We start from the raw sequence: 25553 nt of genomic DNA, 5'->3' as shown, positions 1-25553 counted from the left end.
GGAGAAAACATTTAAGTGCCTACTATGTGCCAGGCACTGTGCGAAGCACTTTACTAATATTATCTCATTTGATCCTCATCATGACCCTGGGAGGTAGGTGCTTCTAAACTGGGCTTGGGAAAAGGATCTCATCCACCTAAGGGAACAAAGTTTATTCAAGATGGCTATAGTAAATTAAGAGAATAAGAATAAACGATACAGCCAGAGACATAGCACAAAGAACAAATGATGCCAACAGAGATATTATTCCCATTTATAGTTGAGGAAACTGAGGCAAAGTTTAAGTGACTTGCCCAGGGTCACACAGTTAGTAAGTCTCTAAAGTCACATTTGAACTCGTCTCCCCAAGTGAAAAAAGAGGGAGTAAAAGCTCAATCAACACCTGCAGGCACAGTGCTATTACATTAGGATTGGGAGTGGAAGAAGTAGGCAGTGTTTGACTCTTCTGGGTACCCAAGAGTACAAGCCCTGTTTTGGTTGTATTATTCATTTTTACTGTCTTAATTGACCATAGCCATCTTGAATAACTCAATCTGTGTTCTCTTAGGTGGATAAGATCTTTTTCCTAACCCCAGTTTGGAAGCATCAGCAGACCTAGTGACCACTTCTGCCTGTGTACACCTCGTAACTCACCCCACCATTCCTGAAATGTCATCATCCCTCCTTGTTTCAGTCTCTTAGAATCTCTAAATTCAGTTACTTCAAAATCCAGTTTAAGTGCCACCCCTTAGGGGAAGCCTTTCCTGGTCCCTCTCCCACCCCCTTGGTATTAAGTTCTTTTTCTCCTCTAATAACTATCCATATACTTATCTCTTTACATGTTGCATCCCCCAGTGTAAAATGTAAATTCCCCAAGGGCAAGGACTAGTGGATTTGGAGGGGTTTTATTTGTTTTTGGTCTTCATATTCTCAGTACCTAGTACAGTACCTTGCACACAGTAGGTGTTTAATAAATGCATCCTATATTGGACTAGAGCAGATTGGATTGGATTAGATCATGCCCACTATTTTATCCAAAGCCTTGCTATGCTATGATGTCAGTTATACTTATGAAATCATGCAAAGTATATTTCCATATTAGCCATGTTGCAAAAAAAGAAAAATATAATGAAAAAATTATGCTTCAATTTGCATTCAGACTTCATCCATTCTCTCTCTGGAGGTAAGTGGCATTTTTTTTATCATGAATCTTTTGGAATTGCCAGGAATCATTGTACTGATCAGAGTATCTAAGTCTTTCACAGTGGATCATTGTTACAATATTGCTATTACTGTGTACAATGATCTCTTGGTTCTCCTCACTTTACTCCGCATCAATTCACAAAGGTCTTCCAGGTTTTTCTGAAACTAACTCCTTCATCATTTCTTATAGCACAGTAGTATTCCAATACAATCATATACTGAAGCTTGTTCAGCCATTCCCTAATTGTTGGGCATTCCCTCCATTTACAATTCTTTGCCACCACAAAAAGAACTGCTATAAATAGCTTTTTGTACACATAAGTCCTTTTACTTTTTCTTTGATCTCTTTGGGGTACATACCTAGTAGTGGCAGTGCTGGGTCAAGGGTATCCACAGTTTTACAGCACTTTGGGCATAGTTTCAAATTGTTCTCCCACATGGTTGGACCAGTTCACAACTCTACCACTGGTGTATTAATGTCCCTATTTTTCCACATTCCCTCCAACAGTTGTCATTTTCCTTTCCTGTCATGTTAGCCAATCTGATAGGTGTGAAGTAAAACCTCAGAGTGATTTTAATTTTCATTTCCCTAATCAATAGAGCATTTTTCACATGTCAAAAAAATCCACAGCTTTGATTTCTCCTTCTGAAAACTGCCTCTTCATAGCCTTTGACCATTTATCAATTGGAGAATGGCTCTTATCTTTATACGTTTGACTCAGTTCCCTATATTTTTGAGAAATGAGGCCTTTATTAGAGAAACTTGCTGTAAAACGTTTTCCTCAGTTTCCTGCTTCCCTTTTAATCTTGACTCCATTGGTTTTGTTTCTGTAAAACTTTTTAATTTCATGTAATCAAAGTTACCCATTTTACCTCCTGTGATCCTCTCTTAGTTTGATCGCAGACTCTTTCCTTATCCATAGGTTTGACAGGTGAGTTGTTGTTTAGATCTGTCTTTGCATGAAAAGTGTTCTATACTTGTGTTCACATAGTTACTGGGTTTATCTTGTCAGATAGACTCCGAAGTATTTTATATTGTCTGCAATTATTTTCAATGGAATTTCTCTTTCTATCTCTTCCTGCTAGATTTTATTGGTAATATATAGAAATGCTGATAGTTTATGTGGATTTACTTTCTATCTTACAACTTTGTCAAAGTTAATCATTTCAATTAGCTTTTTAGTTTTTAGTTAGAACTCCTTAAAGTTCCCTAAGTATACCATCCTATCATCAGCAAAGAGCAATGGTTTTGTTTCTTCATTGCCTGTTTTTATTCCTTCAATTTATTTTTCTTATTTTTTATTATAACTAACATTTCTAGTACAGTTTTGAATAATAGTGGTGATAATGGGCATCCTTACTTCACCTCTGATCTTATTGGGAAGGCTTCTAGCTTATCTACATTACAGATAATACATGCTAATAGTTTTAGATAGATACTAATTATCATTTTCAAGAAAGCTCCATTTATTTCTGTGCTTTCTAGCATTTTAAAAATAGGAATGAGTATTGTATTTTGTCTAAAACTTTTCCTATATCTATTGAAATAATTACATGATTTTGTTGTTTTGTTATTGATACGGTCAATTATGCTGATACTTTTCCTAATATTGAGCCAAACCTGCAGTCCTGGTATAAATAATAATAAATAAAGTCCTGGTCATAATGTGTGATCTTTTATTGTTAACTCTTTCAGCCATTTTTTTACTTGATTCTCTAAGTTTCTCTAAGCATACCTTCATATCATCTGCAAAGATTGATAGTTTTGCTTCTTCATTGCCTATTCTTATTCCTTCAATTTCTTTTTCTTATCTTATTGCTATTGCTAGGATTTCTAGTATTTTATTTTTAAAAAATTTCAATGGGGCAGTAGGAAGAAGAGAAATGTTTCCATTTTTAATTGAAAAGATTTTTTTAATTCCTTCTCGTTCTACAGTGAGGTGTGGGGACTTTCACAGGTGAGCATGAGATAACTTCTATGGGGCTTTTTATAGGTTCTTGTTGTTGTACTGCTACGATGTCATGACTTGCCATAAATTGGATTTAAGTGAGGCAGGGCTGTGCAAAGTCACCAGCCTCACTTTCTCCTCCAGAGCCATCTGGGTCCAGTGGCAAGATATAAATCAGAACAACTGCAGATGGCCCCCAGGTTCTTTGTAGAACCATGCTGGATATCGGGATGACTGGAGATGGCCCCAGACGCAGTGGGAGGCGTTTTGGTCTTTTTAAGCTAAAGTCTTTCCCAGGTCTCAGTTTGTCTGAGGCAATGCCTATTCAGTGATTAAGTATAGTTAAAAATGAGGCAAAGAATGGCCTCTTTTACCCAGTCAAAAAAAAAGAAAGAAAGAAAGAAAATCAACTGGGGAGAAGAAGAACCTCAGGGTTTCTGGTCAAAAAGAAACAATTGCTATTTACACTCACTCTGAGCCATTAGAATCCAAACAATGACCAAGTGAGGCTTGGGCTGGGGCCCATTATTGACCAATCAAAGACAGCCAGAGTGATTTGGGGTTAAGGTATGGTCCATAAAAAAGAAATCTAGCTTGTAAACCTTAAGATATCTTGCTTTGGACAGAGCACCCTCAGGTAAGGGTATGATTCCCTATGTGGACAGAGGGAGAGGACGAAGGGAGGGAGGGAAAGAAGGAGGGAGGGAAGGAAGGAAGGAAGGAAGGAAGGAAGGAAGGAAGGAAGGAAGAAGTTGCATTGCCCAACTGGAACTGGCCAGTTGGGTCCCCAATGAAGCAGCTACTACTACTCACAGGTTGTTGTTTGTCCTTCATTCTCAAAGAGGAACATGACATCAGGAAAGTGATGCCATGACTTGCAAATCAATTAGATTTAAGCGAGGGAGGAATGTGCAAAGTCACCAGCCTCACTTTCTCCTCCAGAGCCATCTGGGTCCAGTGGCAAAATATATATCAGGACAACAGGAGATGCCCCCCAGGTTCTTTGTAGAACCATGCAGGATATCTCTCTATAGCCTGATGTCTTCAAGGGTTTCATATATTAACTTAATCCCAAGTATAGAAGTTAAACATCTGTTCAAATCGGCCCTGTCTCCTCTTTTCAACTGGTCTTTTGCTTGGTAATCAAGCTACAATATAGCCTCTTTTTTCTTCAAAGTGGAAAAGTTTAGTAGTATCCGCATGCTTAATGAAGCCCTCTGTGACTGCACACACTGTCCTTCCCATTCATGAAACATCATCCATCCTCACCTCTGCCTCTTAGAATCCCCAATTCCCCTCACCCCCACCCCACTCCAAGTGATCTGGCTCATTATCTACTAGAAGTTTGAATAAGAATTTCAATAAGTTATTGAACCTCTGACCATTCTGTCTCCGCCTCTTTGTTCCCTGCTGGTTATCTGTAGCCTTAAGGTCATTAGTCCAAGATCACTCATTTAGGCCTGGAAGGCTTGGTTCTATTACCTAGGAACCCAAATACCTGGACAACCTAGAAGCTGAACAGAGATGTCATGGGAAGGAGGATAAATAGCTCTTGCTACCCAATTTCCACCTATCCTTCCCTTCTCCCTCTACTTTTAACCCAAGCCCTGACCTCTTCTTCTGGTCTGCCCCTTACCTCTGGTCTTTACTTGCAGGTGTGGACGTCATAGATACGGATACACTCTTGACAGCTGACATAGCAACACCAATGAAAGATGCAATGACATTTCTCCTTTCGCTTCTCTGTCCGTGTGTTGTGGCCTCGGCCGCAGCACAGCAGGTCACAGCCATCTATCCCATGGGAGGTGACATTACAAGTCCGGTCCCTGGTTCCAAAGGACCCAGTCTCAGGATTGGGTTCACAGAAATTGGGGGAGTTCTCATAATAGACCAGGTCTCGTTCAGTAGGTGGTTTGAAGAGTGCGTACTTGGCCCGGAGGGTCTCTACCCATCCCCTTGACTCTCGGTGTTTCTCTACCACCATCTCAGAGGCACTGTCATACTTGTCCTTGAGGAAGTCACCAATGGCCCGGAAGTCGGGCTGGGCCCACCAACAGGTCTTCACTTCGCAGCTCCCTGAGAGCCCATGGCACTTACATTTGAGGTGCATATGGTCCAGGATAGTCTGTGGGAAGGAGAGGGACCAAAGCAGCCACAGTATATCTTAGGACTCCCATTCCTTCTTTTTAAGGCTATCTATAACTATGGACCATTCTTAGGCGGGTTGGGCAAGGTTTATTTCTTAGGCCTCAAGCCAGACAGAAATTCATCTCCCCCCACAATCATCATTCTGGGTTCTTTCTAACTCAATACCCCATTCTCTCTTCCCTCCCTCACTCCTTTGACCCTCTCCTTTTTTGTCTAGGAAAGTGAACAGATGGGGAAACTGACATCCAGAATTGGGAAAGGACTGAGCCAATGCCTGAAACAAGTAAAATGGCAAAGCTGGAGAAGAGACCCAAATTCTCTGTTGACTCCCCCTCTTACTCACAAACAACTAGATCGGTGTTCTTGAAAGACAAGGTCCCCTGGGCTGAAAATGGTCCAGCCAATGGGGAAGGGGCAATTTGGAGCTGGGAGCTGTTTGGAAGGTGGTCTGGGAACATAAATTGAAGGCCTTAAGACCTGAAAGGAAGAACTTGAGTAGAGGAATGGGAGTGGAAGGGAATGGGACCAGAAGAAGAATGAAGGTTAGAGAAAGCAAGGGTGGGGTTGGGGTGGGGGTGGGGGTCTTACTCACCGTCCTGCCGGCCTCATTGTTATGTTTGTTCATGGCTGAGCGGGCATCTGGACGGTTCTCCCTGGCATCAGCAAACTCCCTGGAGACCAGCACCCCAAAGTCGGCATCTTCGCTGCAGCCCCCCCACTTCCAGCCATCCCCAGGAGGCCCCTTGTGATGGGAGTCACAGCCGCAGATTGTAGAGGTACCCTCGGCACAAGAACGGGTGACAGCAAAAGCCACACCAGCAGAGGCGATAGCGTGCACAAAGGCCGATTCCCGAGTGGCTGTGGGGGAAGAAAGCATGCAGGATGGAGTGAGGGAAAGCTGACCTAGGCCCTGCTCCTTGACTCAGGTGGACCACACTTCTTAGTGTATACAGTAGGTAGAGAAGAGATTGGGAAGAAAGTGAGAAGGGAGTGAGTTTGCAAGCTCATTCCAACATCAAAAACCCCTGTAGATGCCCAGAGGCAAAATCTGGCCTCAGACACTTACTAGCTGTCTGACCCTGGCCAAGTCATTTAAACTCTGTCTCAGTTTCCTCAACTGTAAAATGGGGATAATGATAGCACCTACTTCCTGGGGTTGACGTTGTAAAGGTCAATTGAGATAGTATTTACAAAGTATTTAGCACAGTGCCTAGAACATAGTAGGCACTTCATAAATGTTTCCTGCCTGCCTTCCCTAAGGCTAAAAAGCACGTTGCCACATAGAGACAGAGAGAGAGAGAGAGAGAGAGAGAGAGAAAGAGAGAGAGAGACAGACAGACAGACAGAGACAGAGAGACAGAGACAGAGAGACAGAGACAGAGAGAGAGAGAGACAGAGAAAGGAGATGGAGAGAAACAGATAGAGACAGAGAGGGAGATAAAGAGAGACAGAGACAGAGAGAAAAACAGAGACACAGGGAGAGGGAAAAAGAGAGACAGAGAGAGGAGACAGAGAGAAAAATGGGGGGGGGGAGACAGACAGAGAGGTAGGGAGACAGGAGACAGAGACAGAGACAGAGGAGACAGAGAGAAACAGAGAGAGAGAGAGGAGACAGAGAGAGAGAGAGAGAGAGAGAGAGAGAGAGAGAGAGAGAGAGAGGGGGGGACAAAGAGAGACAGAGAAAGACAGATAGAGAAAGAGAAAGAGAGAGAGAGAGAGAGAGAGAGAGAGAGAGAGAGAGAGAGAGAGAGAGAGAGAAATGAGTGAGAAGAGAGGAAATAAAGGAGAGAGAGAAGAGAATGGGAATGGGGAATGGGAAATGGTAAAGATCTCACACTATGGCACCCACGTTGTAGACATAAGGGTCCAGCAGACTCCCAAGCCCAGCTCCCCATAGGGCCCCTCTCCCATTGGAGTGGAGTAATAATAAGAGCTCATACTGATAGACATTCTCTTAATAACAATCCAGAAAGTAGGTAGTCGCAAGTATTTTTATCACCACTTTACAAATAAGTAATGAGTCTCAAGGGAGTTAGTGATAACTAATAAGTATCAGATTCATGCCTCAAACCTGAGTCTTTTGGCATCATGTCCAATGCCACACTACCTCTCAAAATGATCCACCACATGGACAAGAAGACTCCACAAAGACTGTGCCACCAGCTCCCACCAGGGAAGGAGCGCTCACAGTTTTAAGTTGTATTTGCACTAATACTTTTAGGACACACTATATTCAATATGGGGGAGCATGTTTTGCCTCTCAGGCAAATCAGAAACCCTGTATTTAAAATCAGAGGAGGTTAACATCCAATTCAATTCAATTTAACAAAACCTTTAGTACAAGCTCATTACACAGGGAGATATAGGAAGTTTTGATAAAACACTGTCTCTGTCCTCATGGAATTCCTTTGATACATCCACAGGAATTCAGAAACATTGTAAAAGAGAGATGAGAAAATTGTAAAAAAATGAAAAGAAATTATTAAGCAGAGTTGGTGGGGGAATGCATGAAGGTCTCAAGGAAGAGGCAGCCTTCCTCACCCCTGCTGACCCAGACAATTCCAGGCTCTTGAGTTGCAGGGACCAAGCTCCTTCCTGGAGCTGTTGGAAGCCCTCCTCTTTGAAACAAGTCAAGTAGTGGAAGGCAGTGGCCTTGGTATTCTGTTTTCTGTCTATATTCTCTCAACTTGGCAATCTCATCAGCTCCCATGGGTCCAATGATCACCTCTATGCAAATAATTCCCAGATCTATATATCAAGCCCTAGTCTTCCTCCTGAGTGCCAGTCTCACATCACAAAATGCCCATTGGACATCTTGAACTGGATGTTCTCTAGGCATCTCAAACATGTCCAAAACAGAACTCATTTCCAATCCCCTTCGGCACTTCTCTTTCTTTTGAGAGCACTACTATCTTCCCAGTCTCAGCTTTGACAGCACCCTTGACACTTCATTCTCTCTTATCCCGTGTATCCACTCAGTTGCCAAGGGCATTTTTTCTTCCATTTCCCATTTTTTCTTCCATCCCTTCTCTCCATTCCTACCCTAATCCAGCTCCTCGTGACCTCTCCCTTAGATTGTTGCAATAGCTTTCTAATTGGTCTACCTGTCTCAAATGCCCACCAACTCTACGCCATCTTCTACACAGCTGCCAAAATAATTTTTCTAAAATGTGAGTGTGGCTTCCCTCCAACTTGCTTCAATAAACTCTAGTGGCTTGCTATTACCTCCGGGACCAAAGTCCTTTATTTCATATTCAAAGCTTTTCCCAACTTGACCTCTTTCTACCTTTCCACTCCTCTTGCCTGTTTCCTCACTTCCACATACTCTCTGTTCCTTTGCACTGTCTCCTATGCCAGAATTGGAATGCTCTCCATCCTGACTAGCACCTCTTGGATCCCTGGCTTCCTTCAAAACTCAGCTCAAACACCACCTTCCGTAAGAGATCTTTCCTGGTGCCCTCAGGTGCTAGAGCCTTCTGCTCTAAAGTTACCTTCTAGCTGTGTCTTGCCTCTACCCAGTTATCTCTATGTGGTCTACCCCCTCCCCTTTAGAATGGACATTCTTGAGGAAAGGGACTATTTTGTGTATTTCCAGCACTTAGCAAAGTGCCTGTCACATAGTAAGTGATTTATAAATCCTTGTTGACTGATCGACTGACAAACTGATTATTAAACAAAGCCCAGGGACAGGGCTGGGGAAGCATCATCTCCCTAGCTATTGGGATAGGGAAACAAGCGAACTTGTCTTTAATTCCTCCCTTCTTCCCTCTTCCCACCACTACCTCACGGACCCTCCACCGGTTCCCTCACCTAGGGTAGGATGGTTGTCTGTGACCTGACTAAGGAGAAGAGGTGACTTCTCTTTATATGCCAAGATCAATATGCTATCAAGTCACTGCCCTCACCTCTTGCTCCTCCTCCCTCTTGTAGAGTTCACCATCCTGCAGAAAGGCCAAGGCCTTGCCCAAACAGGCAGACTCATTGGCATGGGAGCCTCTTCAGCAATGCTCCCCCTCAAACAGGAGAGGAAGTAACTAAGAGAACAATTTATGCAGTAGCAGCAGTGAAATAAGCAACTTTGAAAGACTTAAGATCTCTGATGACTGCAATGACCAACCACGAACGATGATGAAGAGAAGCAATTTTCGATTTTTCTCAGGGTGCAGAACATGACATTTATTTTTTGGAAATATGGAATGTAATTTTCTTTTTGCTGTAATATGAGTGTTACAAGGGTATTGTGTATCCTTTTTCTTTTCGCAAGGGGATGGTGTGGAAGGAAAATTGATTTTTCTTAATTAAATAAAAATTTTTTTGAAGAAGAGGAAGAACTCGTATCCATCCAAGCTTACACAGCCCACTGAATACCTCTGTGTTCTCTCTATATGTTCAGAAGCTGTGGAGTAAAACAGGGAGGGGCCAAGGAATGAAGTTCAGGTAGCTCTAATTAACAATCCCCATGGTTTGGAGCAGGGATCCCCAGCCATTCTCTCCCCCTTCTGTCTCATGACGCCCCGAAATCTAAGCGCCCTCTCTTCTGGTCTCGACCTGTGGGATGTGGAGGAGAAAGCAAGCCAGAGTCCGCAAATTGGAAAGAAAAGCAACCGTTCTTCGGCTGGGGGGAGGAACCCGAAAAACTTCACCAAAACCCTGAACCTCGCAACCCGCCCCCGCCCTCATCCCCCCAGCGGGTCCATGCTGGGCCCAGGGAGGAATTTCCCAGAGCCTTCTTGGGTTCCCAGCCCTGGGGAGGGGCAGGAAGGGGGCCGCGGGGCGGGAGGGATTAGAGAGCCTGAGAACTGCGGCTGACAGTGAGCCGCTGTGCCTAGCCCCCATCCGGCCGGCCGTTACCTGCTGGGCCACTCAATCTCCCTTTGTTCCCCGCGTGTCACACTGTATTATCCGCCTAATGTGGCAGGCTTCCTCTGGCCACTGCGCCCAGGGCGCCAGGGCCCGGCATTCCCTGCCGCCACCGCGTAGCAACGGGCAGCTCCCCCCAGCCGGGCCTCCCCCTCCCGGGCCGCGCGGGGCCGGGAAATCCCTATTGATGGGGCTCCCGCCCCCCCGCCGCTCCCCGGGCAGAATGGGGGAAAGGGCGTGTGAATGGCGCAGCGATGTGAAATGAGTGTGGCGGGGGCCGGGCCCGCAGCCCCAGCCTCACAGTGGGGGACAAGGCTTAGCCCTTTTTCAATCAATATAAGCTCATTTTGCTCTATCCTCCCCCAGCTCCTCCCTGGAAAGGGGGAGAGAAAAAAAATCCGGAGTTTGTAACATGACCACCCGCCCTGTTTCCTACCCTGGCCCCTCCTGCTCAGCTCCTTGGCTTACCCCTGCCCCTACCCTTGCCCCCTGCCACCCCCACCAGACCTCCGGCCTCTCTCCTTTCCTGTCTCGGTTCCTTGGCACCTGACCCTTGCTCCGGCCCACCTCAGCCCCCTGGGCATCTGAATCTCTCAAACACTCCTAAGTCTCAGCCCTGCAGATTAATGTCTCTTCGCTTCCATTTCATCTGTCATTGCTTTTCAGCTACCTGGTGATACCCTCAGTCACAGGCCACCAGCCCAACGCAGCCTCCGGGATCTCTCAGACATCCCCACTTGATCTCAGCCCTATGGTCTGATGCCCTCTCCACTTTCAACGTATCCTTCCCTCCCTACCTCTTGGTCTCCATCCCGCTAGCAGTGAAGACCCTCATTACCAGCCTTGCCTCTGGCTGAACAGTGCTCTGGGGCCAGCCTTTCATCCTGTCCTCTCTTCTTCCGGGGGCTCTGTCCTTTGCTGACAGCCTTGGTCCTAGAAAGTGCTTCATGAGGCAGGCCATGCCCTTGCCTTCTGGAATCTCAAAGCCTTGATCAATGATTAGCCCACTGTGTGTAGGTAGGTGAGATTGCGGGTGCTGGTAGAAGGGCGACCGGAGGAAGACATTATAACAAAGAACAATTTCTAGCAGCAGTGTGTGTGTATGGCGGGGTGGGAGTGGGTTGAGTTCTGAACCAAGGGAATTAGAGAACCTATGAAAGGCAAAACTAACAAGAAATACATGTAAGGAGTGCAGGAAACAGAACATTTGAAAAATTATGGATGGATGCTGTGGTATATGTGGCCCAATGGAAGTCCAAACTGTTTAGTTAAAATTAATTGTGGTTATTTGTGTATATGTCTTAACAACTCCCCCACATGCACACACAGAGAGACATATACACGTATTAGTGGGTAAACTCCTTGAGGACAGGGGTTCTCTTATCAATCTTTGTAGTTCAGGGCATCCGTCCCAGGACACTGCACACAGTAGGTGCTTGATAATTGCTGTTAAATTGAATTGAATCGGACATGTCGCTATGAAAGCACTCCTTGAAACTGCCTGCATATATTCAAACATACTTCTGAAATACAAATAATCTTCACTCTGGGCACATAAAGTAGAACCTTTTATGTAACCAATGAGCTCTGGTAAAAGTGTAATGAGAACCATAAAAATATCTTTTCTATTCCCTTTTGTAGATAATAGCCAGCATATGGTCTTTAGCCTTATTCAAGATGTGTGTGTGTGTGTATGTGTGTGTGTGTGTGTGTGTGTGTGTGTAATAGCCAGGATTTGGTTTTTTGCTATCATATATTTTATGAATAGGCATGAGTGTGTAGATATATGTGTGTAAGTATGTATATATATAGATTTATGAAATATATCTGTATCTAGTCTTTAGCTAAAATATATATTTTGTGAATAGGCATAAGTGGGTATGTATAGATAAATATGTATGAAATATATCTATATTTCTCTATGACAATAGCCAGCATTTGGTCTTTGGCTAGCATATATATTTTAAGAATAGGCATGAGTGTGTGTATGTATGTGTGTATATGAAATATATCTATATTTCTCCCTCTATGACAACAGCTACTATTTAGGTATAATATATATTTTATGAATAGGTATGTGTGTATATATAAATATATATGAAATATCTTTATTTCTCTCTATGACAATAACCAGCATTTGGTCATTAGCTAGCATATATATTTATGTGAATACATATGTTTATATGTATATATGCATACATATACACACACATATTTAATAAGGCTAAAGCCCAGTGCTGGCTATTGTTCACAAAAGACTTCATGCATTGATCAAGAGTGCATTCAAAGCTGGGGAAGAGTTGCATTGCAGCCATATGACAGAGAACAGAAGAGGACCAAGGAGCTTTAGATCCTAATGGATTTTCATAGGTCCATCTCCTTCCCTACCTGTAAACAGAGAACCTATTGCTCCCCAAGAGCATCAAGTAGAGAAGGGTAAGTAAAGCCTCACCAGCTGCCAAATTCTACTTTGCCACTAATAAATTGAAGGAAGAAACAACTTAGTCCAGTGTTATATAAGAAGCAAAAATGGTGAAAGGAATAATGATAAAAGCTGACATTAATATAAAGTGCTTTATCTGCAACATTTAATTTGATCCTCACAACAATCTTATTAAAAGATACTAGGTGGAGTAGTGGTTAGAGTTTGGGGCTTGGAGTTAGGAAAATCTTTTGTTTTTCTTTGTATCCCCACCCAGTGCTTAGTACAGTGCTTGGCAAATAATGGACTTCATAAATGCTTATTGACTGACTGACTGACTGGTGGGCAATATCTGCCTTATTATTCATTTGAAGAACAGCCAAAGAGACCTCCTTGAATCCTGAATCCAGAAGACCCCAATTTGATGCCCAATTTGCAACAAACCATTGGAAGATGTCACACTAATTAACAATCACACCACGCCTCTCCCCATCCTTCCACACTTCACTGCCAGTACCAGCTGCTATGGGGAATCTGTACACATGCATGCATGCTGAGTTCCCTAGGAATGGCCTAGGAGTATCACAATGACGAGGTAAGCAAGTGTCTGAGCTCTGACTAGCCTCCTAAAGTGAAAATGACTTAGAAGTAACAGATGCTGATGGCAAGGACCAGAGTCACATTTTCATCCACCTACATTCCCAGCTTACCTAAGAGTCCCCTTCACTATCAGCAAAAATGTTTATTTTCCCAAGCATAATGATTGGATTTGCCTTTCCTGAAATCTCGTTGTCCCCTTTTCCCCCTTCCCCAACCCACCTTCAACACAGGGTGAAATCTAAAGAGAAAGAGAAAATGGCAGAATTCACAGTCTGAAGGCTAGCATCATATTCAGATACCTTGAGATACCTGGGTTCGGAGTACCTGGGCTGCCAGTCTTCCAGGGAGGTTGAGGAATGGATAAGGTGACCTATGGCGGCAACCTGAACCAACCACAGATCCTGACTTTCTCCCTTGCCAGGCAGTACCTTGTGAGCTCACCTTTGTCAAGAACAGGTCCAAAGATGGCCAAGCTGTCATCAATGGTAGTACAGTTCCAGCGTCGACCCCGGAACTGATGCTGACATTCTTGGATGCCCAGCTTCACTCCCTCTGCCACGCTGGGCATGATCTCAATGTAGTTGCGGCAGAAACGAAGCTGCTTGGGGACCAGACCGGGAATGGAGCCACAGAGCAGAGGCTGGGACCCCAATGATGTATACTGCTGCCCCAGGGCCAGGGACCTGGAATAGAGAGTGGAGAGTTATAGAAGCATAGTCACCATGCCCACTACCAAGTACTTACCCATTGTCCGCCATGCTTTGGGCACCAGACAGAAAGATAACAGGTACAATAGAAACAAAGAGCATTGAACTGGGAGCCAAGACACTTGAGCTTTCCTCTTGGTTCTTCTCTAGGAAGCCTTAAGGGAGTCTCTGCCACTCTCCAGGTCTCTCAGTTTCCCCCCTCTATAACCTGAATGGATTTAATCATTGGATTAATGATTGGATTTATATATATATATATATATATATATGATATTAATAATGGATTAATCTAATCAATGGATTAGATCAAGGATTCTTTACCCAGAGTGCTTGAATTTGGTTTGGTTTTTAAAACTAATTTGATAGCTGTATTTCTTTTTTTAAATATATTTTATTTTTCCCCAATTACATGGTAAAACAATTTTGGCATTTTTTCACATTTTGAGTTCTAAATTCTATCCCTTCCTCCCTCCCTCCTATCCCCCCTCCCTGAGATGGTAAGCAATCAGATGTAGGTTATGCATGTGCAGTCATTTAAAACATTTCCATATTAGTCATTTTGTACAAGAAGACTCAAATAAAAGAAAAAGAATGAAAGAAAGAAAGTGAAATATATTGGCTTCCTTTGTAATCATGTGAATGGTATTTTATGCATTTAAAAAATTTATTCTGAGAAGAGGTCCGTAGGCTTCATCAGATTTACAAAGGGGAGCCATGACACAAAAAAGACTGAGAACCCCTGGATTCAATGATTTCCAAGGTCACTTCTAGCCCTTCCTTACATTCTAGGGTCTCCAAGGTCTCTTCTAGCCCTTACATTTTAGGATTTCTGTGACTAAGATCCTAGGATCATAGATTTAGAGCTGGAAGGGACCTAAGAAGCCCTCTAGATCAACCCACTCATTTTACAGATAAGGAAACTGAGGCACAGAGAAGTTAAATGACTTGGCTAGAGTGACACAGTTGGGAAGTGTCTAAAGGAGAAATTTTGACCCAGCTCTTATTGAACTACAAACCTAACGCTCTTATCCCCTACTCCATGCTGTCACCGGAGTCCCCTTCCTTCTCCTTGGAGAAAGAATACACCCAGACATGTGCGGAAGCGCACAGATACCAGTGGTTTGGTCTTACTGGTAAGAACAAAATGGCCCAAGTCAAAAATTCAACCAAAAAGACTGAAGTGAGGTAGAAAAATCTTCCTGCCAAGGATCCAGGATTCACCGGGTTTAGAGCCAGAGGCAACTTTGGAGACCATCAGTTTTACAGAGAAAGAAACTGAGGCCCAGAGGGGTGAAGGTGATGGAATATATTGCCAGAGGATGTTATGGGGAAGGTTTTAAGAAAAAAAAAAGTTGGCAGCTATTTTTCTAGACTAGTTCAGCTATAGAGTCTGATGATGGACAGATGTGGATTCAGGCCAGGCTCTGCCTCCTGCTATCCATGTGGCCTCAGGAAAGTCATTTTCATTGTCTGAGCCACTGTGAGGTAAAAGAGTTGGACTGGGAACCCTCCTATAGTCCTGACATTCTAAAGGGCAAGGTGGCTTTAAGGGTCCACCAAGAATCTCTAGAGTCTTTGAAGGTCTTAATGACCTTACCCAGAGTCCAGCTCTAAACCACACCGAGAAAGATGGCAAAGGCAGCCTGGAGGATGATTAGATAAAATCTTCAACTCTACATTGCCCATGACTTTGCCCATAGGAAAGCTTCTTATATCAATCACCAAGCATTTATTATTAGCATTAATTATTATATTCTCTATTAATAATATATTCTATGTTATATAGTATTTATTATAATATGATTATATAGTATATATAATACATAAATATTGGCATATAATATAAATATGTTGTATATTGTACATATATAAAATTTGTATATAGTATATAAATGTATTATATGTTATTGTATGTTGTATTATATCTTGTTATATAGAAATTATTAATAATATTACCATAACATTAAATATTATATTTTACATTTTATCATATTGAATATTATAACAGCATATTACACAATATATTATTCTATATTATAATGATATTAATAATAAATATCTTGTATATAAATCTATTGTTATGTTCATTATATATTTATTATGTATTATATATTTACATAATATGTATATGTTTACATGCATACAATATATGTTGGGAAAGATTGAAGGCAAAAGGAAAGGGGGATGGCAGAGGATGAGATGGGAGTGTCATGGAAACAATGAACATGAGCTTGGATAGATTCTAAGAGATAGAGGAGGACAGGAGGGTCTGGTGTGCTATGGTCGGTGGGGTCATAAAGAGGCAGACGGGACTGAACAACTAAACAATAACAACAGAATAAATACATGTAGAAATAAAGACAGGATAAATTTAAGGTAGTTAAAAGGAAAGGAGTTTGAAAGGGGAGACATTAATATTTGGGGGGAAATCAGGGAAGACTTCATATAGAAGGAGATGCTTTAACTACATCTAGAAGAAAGTCAGGGATTCTTTGAGGCAGAAGTGAGAAGGAAGTACCTCCCAGGCATGGGGATAGGAGATACGGAGTATAGTGTATGAGAAACAGAGTGAAATCCACTTTTTCTGGACTTTAAAGTATAGGAAAGAGAGTAATATATAATGATGCCAAGTTGTGAAGGGTTTTAAAAAGCAGGGAAGTTTATATTTTATCCTGAAGGCAATAGGGAACCACCGGAGTTTATAGAGTAGAAGAGTGACATTGTCAGGTGATAGTGACTCTAAAGCAGTCCGCCCAGAAAAAAACCAAGGTGGGTTAAATGAAATATCCAAGGCCTACCATTTAGGGTTCTTCTCAATCTGGTTCCAACCTACCTTTCCAGACTCATTTACTCCCGCATACACCTTATGGGAGGTGTTATCAGATCAGATCTTTGAATGAAAAGGCAGGCAGAAATGGTGGCTAGGATAAAGGACTGTAATGGTCCTAGGGAGCCTTTAAGCATCAACCCTTTTCAGTGAATGTGAGCTTTACGAACAGGTAGCTGCTTGAGTCACAAAGGCAAGTGTCCAGAACTGACCACAGCAAAAACAAAAGGAAATTTTGAGTTGATGAGAAAGGAAGTAGGAGATGTACTCCCGTGAGGGTGAAAGGGAATTTTCAGACATCAAGTCATTGCACCTATTATGAGTTTAGACTGTTTGTCCCTATGTCCCATTCTACAGCTGAGAATCAGGATGTTTATGATGAGATATTAGCCTCCTATGGTTCTCTAATACAAACCTTGGCTAGGGAGGGTAGGAAAATGGAAACCAGTCCAAATACAGTTCTTTCTGCCTTAGGAAGGTTTAGAACTGAGACATAAGGCAAATGCTACTCTATATTTGTGACATGTATTTTGCTTTTCTTTTATTATACTTTTTTCAAAAATAATAAAAGTGTTTACTATAGTTCTTGCTATTTTATATATTACTACTATTACCATATTATATATTAAATTACTCTGGTTCTTGCTTACTATAATTGTATTAAATACAATTAAATTGCTTAGTATAGTTCTTGCTACTATTATCATACTATGTATCATCAAATACAATTAAATTGCTTACTATAGGTCCTTGTGCAGATGTTTTGCTTGTTATAATATGCTAAGAACCAACAGAAAACGTGAGGGAAGTCAGATGAGGGGTATGAACCATTAGTTAAATGTCTTACTTATTCAGATAGGACATAAGAGGGACCTGATGGTGACATAGCAATAGGGGGGAGGGTGCTGCATTGATTGAGGGTCAAGTCTTCCATGCTTTTCATTGCTCAAGGAGGTACTTAAAAGTCCCAGAGGGACAGCATACTGGGGGCCTCCAAAGCAGTGTGACAGCTCTGCTAATCATGGACATGGACATGGACATGGACATGGACATGGACATGGAGACAGGCAGCATGAAAGAGAATTTCTGTAACCCTGGAGGGTTAGGGAAAAAGAAGAATTCTCAGACCCCAGAGCTTATTATCCTAACCATGCCTTCCTTTGGACCTTTTCCAGGTTGTCAGTTTTTGCACAAACAAAACCAATGCAGTCAAAATTAAAAGGAAAGCAGGAAACTGGGGGGGGGGGGAGGATAGTTTTTTACAGCAAGTTTCTCTAATAAAGGCCTCATTTCTCAAAAATATAGGGAATTAAGTCAAACTCATAAAGATAAGAGCCATTCATCAATTGATAAGTGCTCAAAGGATATGAAGAGGCAGTTTTCAGGAGATATCAAAGGTATTTATAGTCATGTGAAGAAATTCTCTAAATCATTGTTAATTAGAGAAATGAAAATTAAAACAACTCTGAGGTTTCACCTCACACCCAACAGATTGACTAACATGACAGAAAAGGAAAATGATAACTGTTGGAGGGGATATGGAAAAATAGGGACACTAATGCACTATTGGCGGAGTTGTAAACTGGTCCAACAATGCTGGAGAACAATTTGAAACTATGCCCAAAGAGCAGTAAAACTGTGGATACCCTTTGACCCAGTAATACCACTACTAGGTCTGTACCTCAAAGAGAAGGCAAGGTAAGGGAATTAAAGGCAAAGGAAGGCAGGCAAAGGAAGATTTGTTCTAGCTAAGACTCCTGTCTTTACTGTGAGTCTAGAGACATGTTTCATTTTCTCTCCTCTGAGACTGAAATGATTTTTTTCCTAAATGTTTGACTCACTGGTAGTAATCCTTTCATTTACATTGTCATTGTCATTATGTATATTGTTCTTTTGGTTCTGCTTATTTTGCTTTACATCTGTGCATGGCCATTTTCTTGTTTCTCTGAATTCCTCTTTTTGTCTTTTAAAAAAATAGCACAGTACAATTCCATGGCATTCATATACCATAGTTTTTTCAGCATCTTCCCAATGACGGGCACCCAGTGCTTTACTATAACAAAGAGTGCCAATGTGAATATTTTGGAATATATTAGACTTTTGTTTCTTTTTACTTAGTTGAGGAATATGCCTATTAATGTGATCGCTGGGGCAGTTTAATCACTTTTCTTGAGTAATTCTAAATTGTAATGCAGAACTCTTGAGCCAATTCACTCTTCTGTCAACAAAATAGTAGTGTGCCTATCTTCCCACAGCACCTCCAACATTAGTTATTCCCATTTTTTGGGTCAACTTTGCCTATTTTCAGGGTGTGAGGAGAACCTCAGAGTTGTTTTAATTTGAATTTCCTTTCTATTTCTGTTATTGAATATATTTTTATTATTCTAAATTTGAAGCATGTTTTTCTATGATGACTTTTGATTACAATTGTTAACAATTCTTTTGAAAAATTTTTACATTCTTTAATCATTTATCTATTGGGTTCAGTTGATTTTTTTAACATAAATGTAGTAAATTAGATTTATTCTACTAAATTTCATCTTATTGGATTCGTCCCACCATTTGGGCCTATTACAATGAAGACTATGCTATCTTAGGGGGAATTAACAGAAACACAGCATCCAGAACAAGGCTGCTTATCCACGAAGATAGCATTAGAGACTTTACCAAATGCTTTGCTGAAATCTAAGTATACTAGGCCTATAAGCATTCCCATGATCTACCAGGCATCAATTTAGTCTATTCTTAAAAACATGGTTTTGTTGAACCTTTTTGTTTTGTTTTTTACCTCATAATTATTTCTTGATATGCATTCCTCGCTCCCCCATCAAATTCTCCCTTGCAGGAAGGAAGGAAGAAAGGAAGGAAGGAAGGAAGGAAGGAAGGAAGGAAGGCAGTTAAGCCAAACTAACTTGTTAAAAAAATTGATTGAATCTGACAATATATAGAACATTCCACACCCATAATAAACCAAATCTCTCTGAAGAGGAAGAAAGGGTGTTTCATCATCTATTCTCTTGGACCCAGATTGGTCATCACATAAATGGTCAAAGGATATGAACAGGTAATCTTCAGAGGAAGAAGTTAAAGCTATATATAGTCATATGAAAAATGCTCTGAATCACTATTGATTAGAGAAATGCAAATCAAAACAACTCTGAAGTACCACATCACACCTATCAGATTGGCTAACATGACAAAACAGGAAAATTATAAATATTGGAGAAGATGTGGGAAAATTGGAACACTAATGCATTGTTGTGGAGTTGTGTGTTGATCCAACCATTCTGGAGAGCAATTTGGAACTATGCCCAAAGGGCTATAAAACTGTGCATACCCTTTGACCCAGCAATACCACTTCTAGGGCTGTAACCCAAAGAGATCATAAAAATGGGAAAAGAACCCACGTGTACAAAAGTATTTATAGCAGCTCTTTTTGTGGTGGCAAAGAATTGGAAATTGAGGGGATGTCCATCAACTGGGAATGGCTGAACAAGTTGTGGTATATGAATGTAATGGAATGCTATTATGTCATAAGAAATGATGAGCAGGCAGAATTCAGAAAAACCTGGAAAGACTTACATGAACTGATGCTGAGTGAAATGAGCAGAACCAGGAGAACATTGTACAAAGTAACAGCCACAGTGCATGATGACTGACTTTGATAGACTTAGCTCTTCTCAGCAATGCAAGGATCTAAGACAATTCCAAAAGGCTCATGATGGAAAATGCTATCCACATCCAGAGAAAGAACTTTGGAGTCTGAATGCAGATTGAAGCATATTATTTGCTCTCGTTTTCTTTTGTTGTTTTGTTTTGTTTCTTCTTTCTCGTGGTTCCTCCCATTAGTGCTAATTCTTCTTTATATCATGACTAATGTGAAGTTATGTTTAATATGAATGTATAAGTAGAACCTGTATCAGATTGCACACCACCTTGAGGAGGAGTGGATGGGGGAGAAAATTCAAAACTCAAAATCTTATGGAAGTGAATGTTGAAAACTAAAAATAAATTAATTAGTTATACAATTAAAAGAGTTTGGTCATCACAGTTAATAATGGTTTGTCCGCCTTTTAGTGTCATTTTTATTTATAGCATTATAAGCATTATGGATATAGCAGCTAGGTGAAACAGCAGAGTACTGGACGCAGAGTGAGGAAGTCTTGAGTTCAAATCAGGATTCGGACACTTTCTAGCTGTGTAACCCTTGGAAATAATTTCTGTCTGCCTCAGTTTCCTCATCTGCAAAATGGGAATAATAATAGCATCTACCTCTCAAGGTCATTTTGAGAATCAACAGAGATGTTTATAAAGTACTTTGCAAACTATAGAGTGTTGTTATAAAAATGCCAGCTATTATTTTATTTTCTTGCTTCTGGTTTCTTCACTTCACATCATTTCATATGAGTCTTAACATATTTTTCTGAATTCCTCAGTTTCGTCATTTACTGGCGTAACAATATCCCATTGCATGTCCATAGTTTGTTTAGTCATTCCCAATAAATAGACACTCATTTTGTTTCCAGCTTCTCATTGCCCCCAAAAATGCTGCTACAAATTTCATGGGATCTTTCTTTCTGGCTTTTAACCTTTTGAGGGTATCAGTTCTCCTAATTTTACAACAGGTTAAGGTTCAAGGTTACACAGGTAGTAAATGAATTCTCTGTGTAGCCACTTTGGTACTTTAGGCAGCTCCCCACTTTTCCTACTCATTGGAAGGACATCTCTTTGTGTCCTAACAATTTCATCAAATCTGGATTCCTCCATAATTCCTCACTTCAGAACCCATACAGATTGTTTAAATAGTCGGTGTGATATGGTAGGAAAATCCCTGAATTTCTAGCAAAAGCAAAGCAGGTAGGCAACAACCATTTTTAAAGTATTCACCATGTCCCAGGCACTGTGCTAAGCACAGGGAATTCAAATACAAACAAAAAGAAAGACAGCCCCTCCCTCAAGAAGCTTACATTCTAATTGGGAGTGACAATGTATAAAAGGGAAATGAAATGGGGAGGAGAGAAAGTAGTCTCATGGGGTCATTGTGGCAAAATCTGGAGGATTGGAAGCATAGCTGGATGGGGAATGAAGCATGGCCTTCCTGGGCCTGTCCCCAAAATGGAGACCCCTGGAAGAAACCCTCCAGTGGGAGAAGGTGGCTGACATGGATGAAGGAAGTTCTAGAGTGAGAAGACATCAATTCCATGTGGCAAAGACCAGAGATTTAGAAACATAGCCAGACTAGTATGTGTAAATTCTGGTTTCCCTTGCGACCAAAATTAAACAGGGGTTGGCAACATTTAGCTCTCTTTAGTTCTAACTACCACAGTCATCTCTTGCCTTTCTTTCTTTTACTCTTTCTCTCTCCCTTCCTTTCTCAAACTCTCTCCCCTATTCTTCTCCTCACTCACCTATACTTTAGACCTGCCAATGGCCCGCGCAAGCATTGTTCAACTTCATGAGAGGCCTTCATATCTATAGACAGGCACTGAGTCCTATTCTTTGAACTATAAAATGTCAGAGCTAGCAGGGACCTTAGAACACAGAATGTGGAGTGCTGGAGCAGAAATAAGCCATACGTGTCAGAGAGGAAATGGGGAAGAATGACTCCACGCCTACGAGGGTGGAGGCCAGAGAGAGGGAGTAGTTCTAGCTTTCTTGTTAAACCAAAGAACTCTGGATCCCACCCAGGGCTCCATGTAGAACATACAATGTCACAACTAGAAGAGACCTTAGAACACAGAATGTCAGACCTGTAAGGGAACTAGAAGAGTTCTTGTCCAACCTTATTTTACAGAGGTGAAAGCATAGGTTCAAAGAAGGAAATGAAATCATAGAATAGAATCATGAAAAGTGTCAGAGCCAGAACAGAATCCCTAAGCCCCTAGCCTCCCATTCTAGTATTCCTTTCTCTGCAGGGAAGAGAACCAGTAAAGCTGAAAACAGGGAAGAGGAAGATAGAGCCAAGATTATCAGTCTCCACCATAAAAAAATGGCAGAAATAAAAAATGACTCATTTTCTACTCAGTCCAATGCTCCAGGTTTAATGAGCTGGCCTTTCTTTCAAATCCCAGCTAAAATCCTACCTTCTACAGGAACTCTCTTAATTCTAGTGCCTTCCCTCTGTTGATTATTTCCAACTTATCTGGCATAAATCATGTTTGTGCAGAATTGTTTATCTGGTATCTCCCCTATTAGACTGTAAGTTCTTTGAGGACAGCGATTGCCTTTTGCCTTTCTTTGAATCCCCAGCACTTAGTACACAGTGTCTGACACTCAATAGGTGCTTAATAAATGTTTATTGGTCAACTGCAGCCTTAAGAAATGTTTATTACTCAGTTCTTTGCTGTATTCCTTCTGTGAGGCTCTCTAAATAGTCTCCCCATGATTAAGCAGTGAGTTAGTTAAGAAAAGGCCCTGTATTCTCTTGTCAATCTCCACTGTAGTTAGAACCTCCAAAGCTTTCTCTGGCATCTATCCCTGTGTTTTAGGGGCTGGCAGTCAAGAAATCCTCTCTTCCATTTGGCTGAAATTCCTCCTCCCAACTTATGCACATGGACCATCTCTTCAATCCTCTTCTCATTCCTTCAAAAGGAAAAAGTATTGGAATCATAGACTCCTGTAGCTAAGAAGCCTCAAGGAATCATCCTTTCTATCCTCCTGCCTCCAGGCAGTACCATGCTTAACTGGGTTAATTGAACAGAGACCTGGGAAGCCTGGTGGAACAAGAGGCAAACTAGAGAGCAAAGGCCATGTGGAAATGGCAGCAGAAAAAGCACAAAAATCCTGATCAACTGGGAAGTTCCATCTCAGATCTGGGAATGAGAGCTGTGATCGACTATTAAAGAAATCATCTGAAAATGAGGATTTACCTCCATGGCTTAGATGCAGTGCTAAAGAGGCCAAGGTCACAGGTCTAGTTTACATAGTGGGATTTAAAGGTACCAGGAAGATCTCCTGGATCCACCTCCCCGCTGATTCTTGAAATTCTGTCACTAGGGAAACCCATTTGGGGCTCAGCCTTCTTACTAGAATTGGAGAAGTTGAAACTACAGTTAGAGCCAGATCTATCTATATTCCCATTTGTATATAGCTAGATTTGGGGGTTTCCTGGGTAGAGGCAATAGCTGAAGCAATGAGATTGCATGTGATTGTGAAGGAAGAGAATGTTGAGAGACATTTGAAGCTACAGATGAATGAAAAAGGATTTAATACATGCTTATAATAGGCAAAATTCCTGCTCTCGAGGAGCTCATATTCTCACAGAGGAGACAACATATAGAAGAGGTTCCAGCTCTAAGTCCGAGGGAAAGTCCTATGGTCCCTAAAGTTCATGGTAAAGCATCTTCTCTAACATCATTTCCATTCATCAAAATCATATCCACTTGTGACGTTGAGCCATTAGCCCCAAGGACTTTAGTGGAAGAAAATTTTATAGAAATCAATATGGTGAAATTATAATCTTCTAGAGGACTAAAGGAAAGTCTCTGGAATGTTGGGTGGGCCCCCTCCATGAAAGATTTAGAAAAAGATATGGAAAACAGTCACATAGGATGAGAGAGGCAGAGATGGTTTACAATCTGTATTATAGGAGGGAATAGTGCCCATGTTGATGAGACCAATATCAAAGTATCAAAGAAATCATAATGTGAATGCAGTTATCATCAGATCTTCTTTTAAGAGCCTTTAAATGAGGAGCATTACTATATTAGGGTATTGGTGGCAGGGGGAAGAGGACACAGAGAGGGGAAAGAGAAAGAATGTGTGACCCTAAAGATAACCTTCACTGAATAATTTTGCCCAGAGCCTGACCCAAATGGGACAGCTTTGAAGTCCCTCCTATCTTAGTCAATGCCATGGGACCCAATACTCTGTTGGCCCCTCCCCAACCAACACCACCCCCACAGCCCATTAGCCCTTGAAGCATCCGGAGGTGGCCGCCTTCATAAAGGAGTGGAGAGTTCTTCATTTCCGTCAAGTAAGCTCCTGGGTTTAAGATCTGAGATGGCTCTCTAGGGAGAGACCAGCCTGGCACCCAGCAGCTGGTGAGGGCAAAGGAGGGCATCCTCTAGGGCTCCTTGGCCACAGTGCCTTTCCCACCCTAGAGTTATTTTTACCCTATTTATACCCTGAGAAAGGATACACTCCCAGGCAAGCTACCCTTCCCCCATAGTAACAGATCATTTTCCATCCCACTCTCTACATATGACCCATCTTTCCCACCCACCCACAAAACCTTGTAGACTGATGTGGACAACCAGCTGGAGTAGGGAGCAGATACAAGCAAGGAATGTAGAGGGTTATAATATATAAGCATAACCTATGGCTCTTTAGTGAGTCTCACATGAATCCCAGTTCAGTCTTGAGGGCTTCTCAAGAATTAGCATTATCTATGACCTGTTTAGAGCCCACTCAGGAGTTCCCCTGAGGGCATCAGTATCTGGCTTATGTCCCCAACCAGGGTTTCCCCTTCAGAACATCCAATTTGACTCATTTCTAACTCTCATCTAGGTGTCTTCTCTCTTAGAAGGACTTCTTGGAATTTCAAATATCCTTTCCAATGGAGTAATTCTCTTCTTTTTGCTCCTTCTATGTCTCTAGCACCAATTCTTCAGTACACACTATTCTCTGCAGGGGCCCCATAGATGAAAAGTTCTCTTTTCAGGAAACTGAGTCTATATCTGTGCTTTTCACAAAGCCTTTCTCTGTCCAATAAAAGAAGCTTCCTCTTGAGGTGTGGCTGGGTACCTTCTCACAAATAGAAATCAGTTTATCCATCAGTTATACCCAAAGCTGATACCTCTTAACCTGGTCTTGGCAGACCATTGATGGCACAGATGTCGAGCATAGACATTGAGTAG

The 25553-nt window shown here is 41.7% G+C and overlaps 1 protein-coding gene across 2 annotated transcripts in view; it reads right to left on the bottom strand.

Annotated features, from left to right (window-relative positions):
- Positions 1–25553, bottom strand: part of WNT3 (Wnt family member 3) — an 88781-nt gene that overhangs the window by 7121 nt on the left and 56107 nt on the right. Inside the window, exons 1-4 of one of the 2 annotated variants that reach the window (XM_036758210.1) lie at positions 16702–16833; positions 13603–13844; positions 5872–6137; positions 4768–5256 (exon numbers count right to left, since the gene is read on the bottom strand). In XM_036758210.1, the coding sequence (XP_036614105.1) occupies positions 4777–5256; positions 5872–6137; positions 13603–13844; positions 16702–16715 (1002 nt within the window). In that variant the 5' untranslated portion in view covers positions 16716–16833 and the 3' untranslated portion in view covers positions 4768–4776. Of the gene's footprint in view, positions 1–4767; positions 5257–5871; positions 6138–13602; positions 13845–16701; positions 16834–25553 lie in introns of those variants that run through there. The other variant, XM_036758209.1, reaches the window with a different exon arrangement.

Source organism: Trichosurus vulpecula, chromosome 4 (assembly GCF_011100635.1).
Source record: "Trichosurus vulpecula isolate mTriVul1 chromosome 4, mTriVul1.pri, whole genome shotgun sequence".
In the NCBI taxonomy this organism is placed as follows: Eukaryota; Metazoa; Chordata; class Mammalia; order Diprotodontia; family Phalangeridae; genus Trichosurus; species Trichosurus vulpecula.
This window is presented reverse-complemented; position numbering and strand designations above follow the sequence as displayed.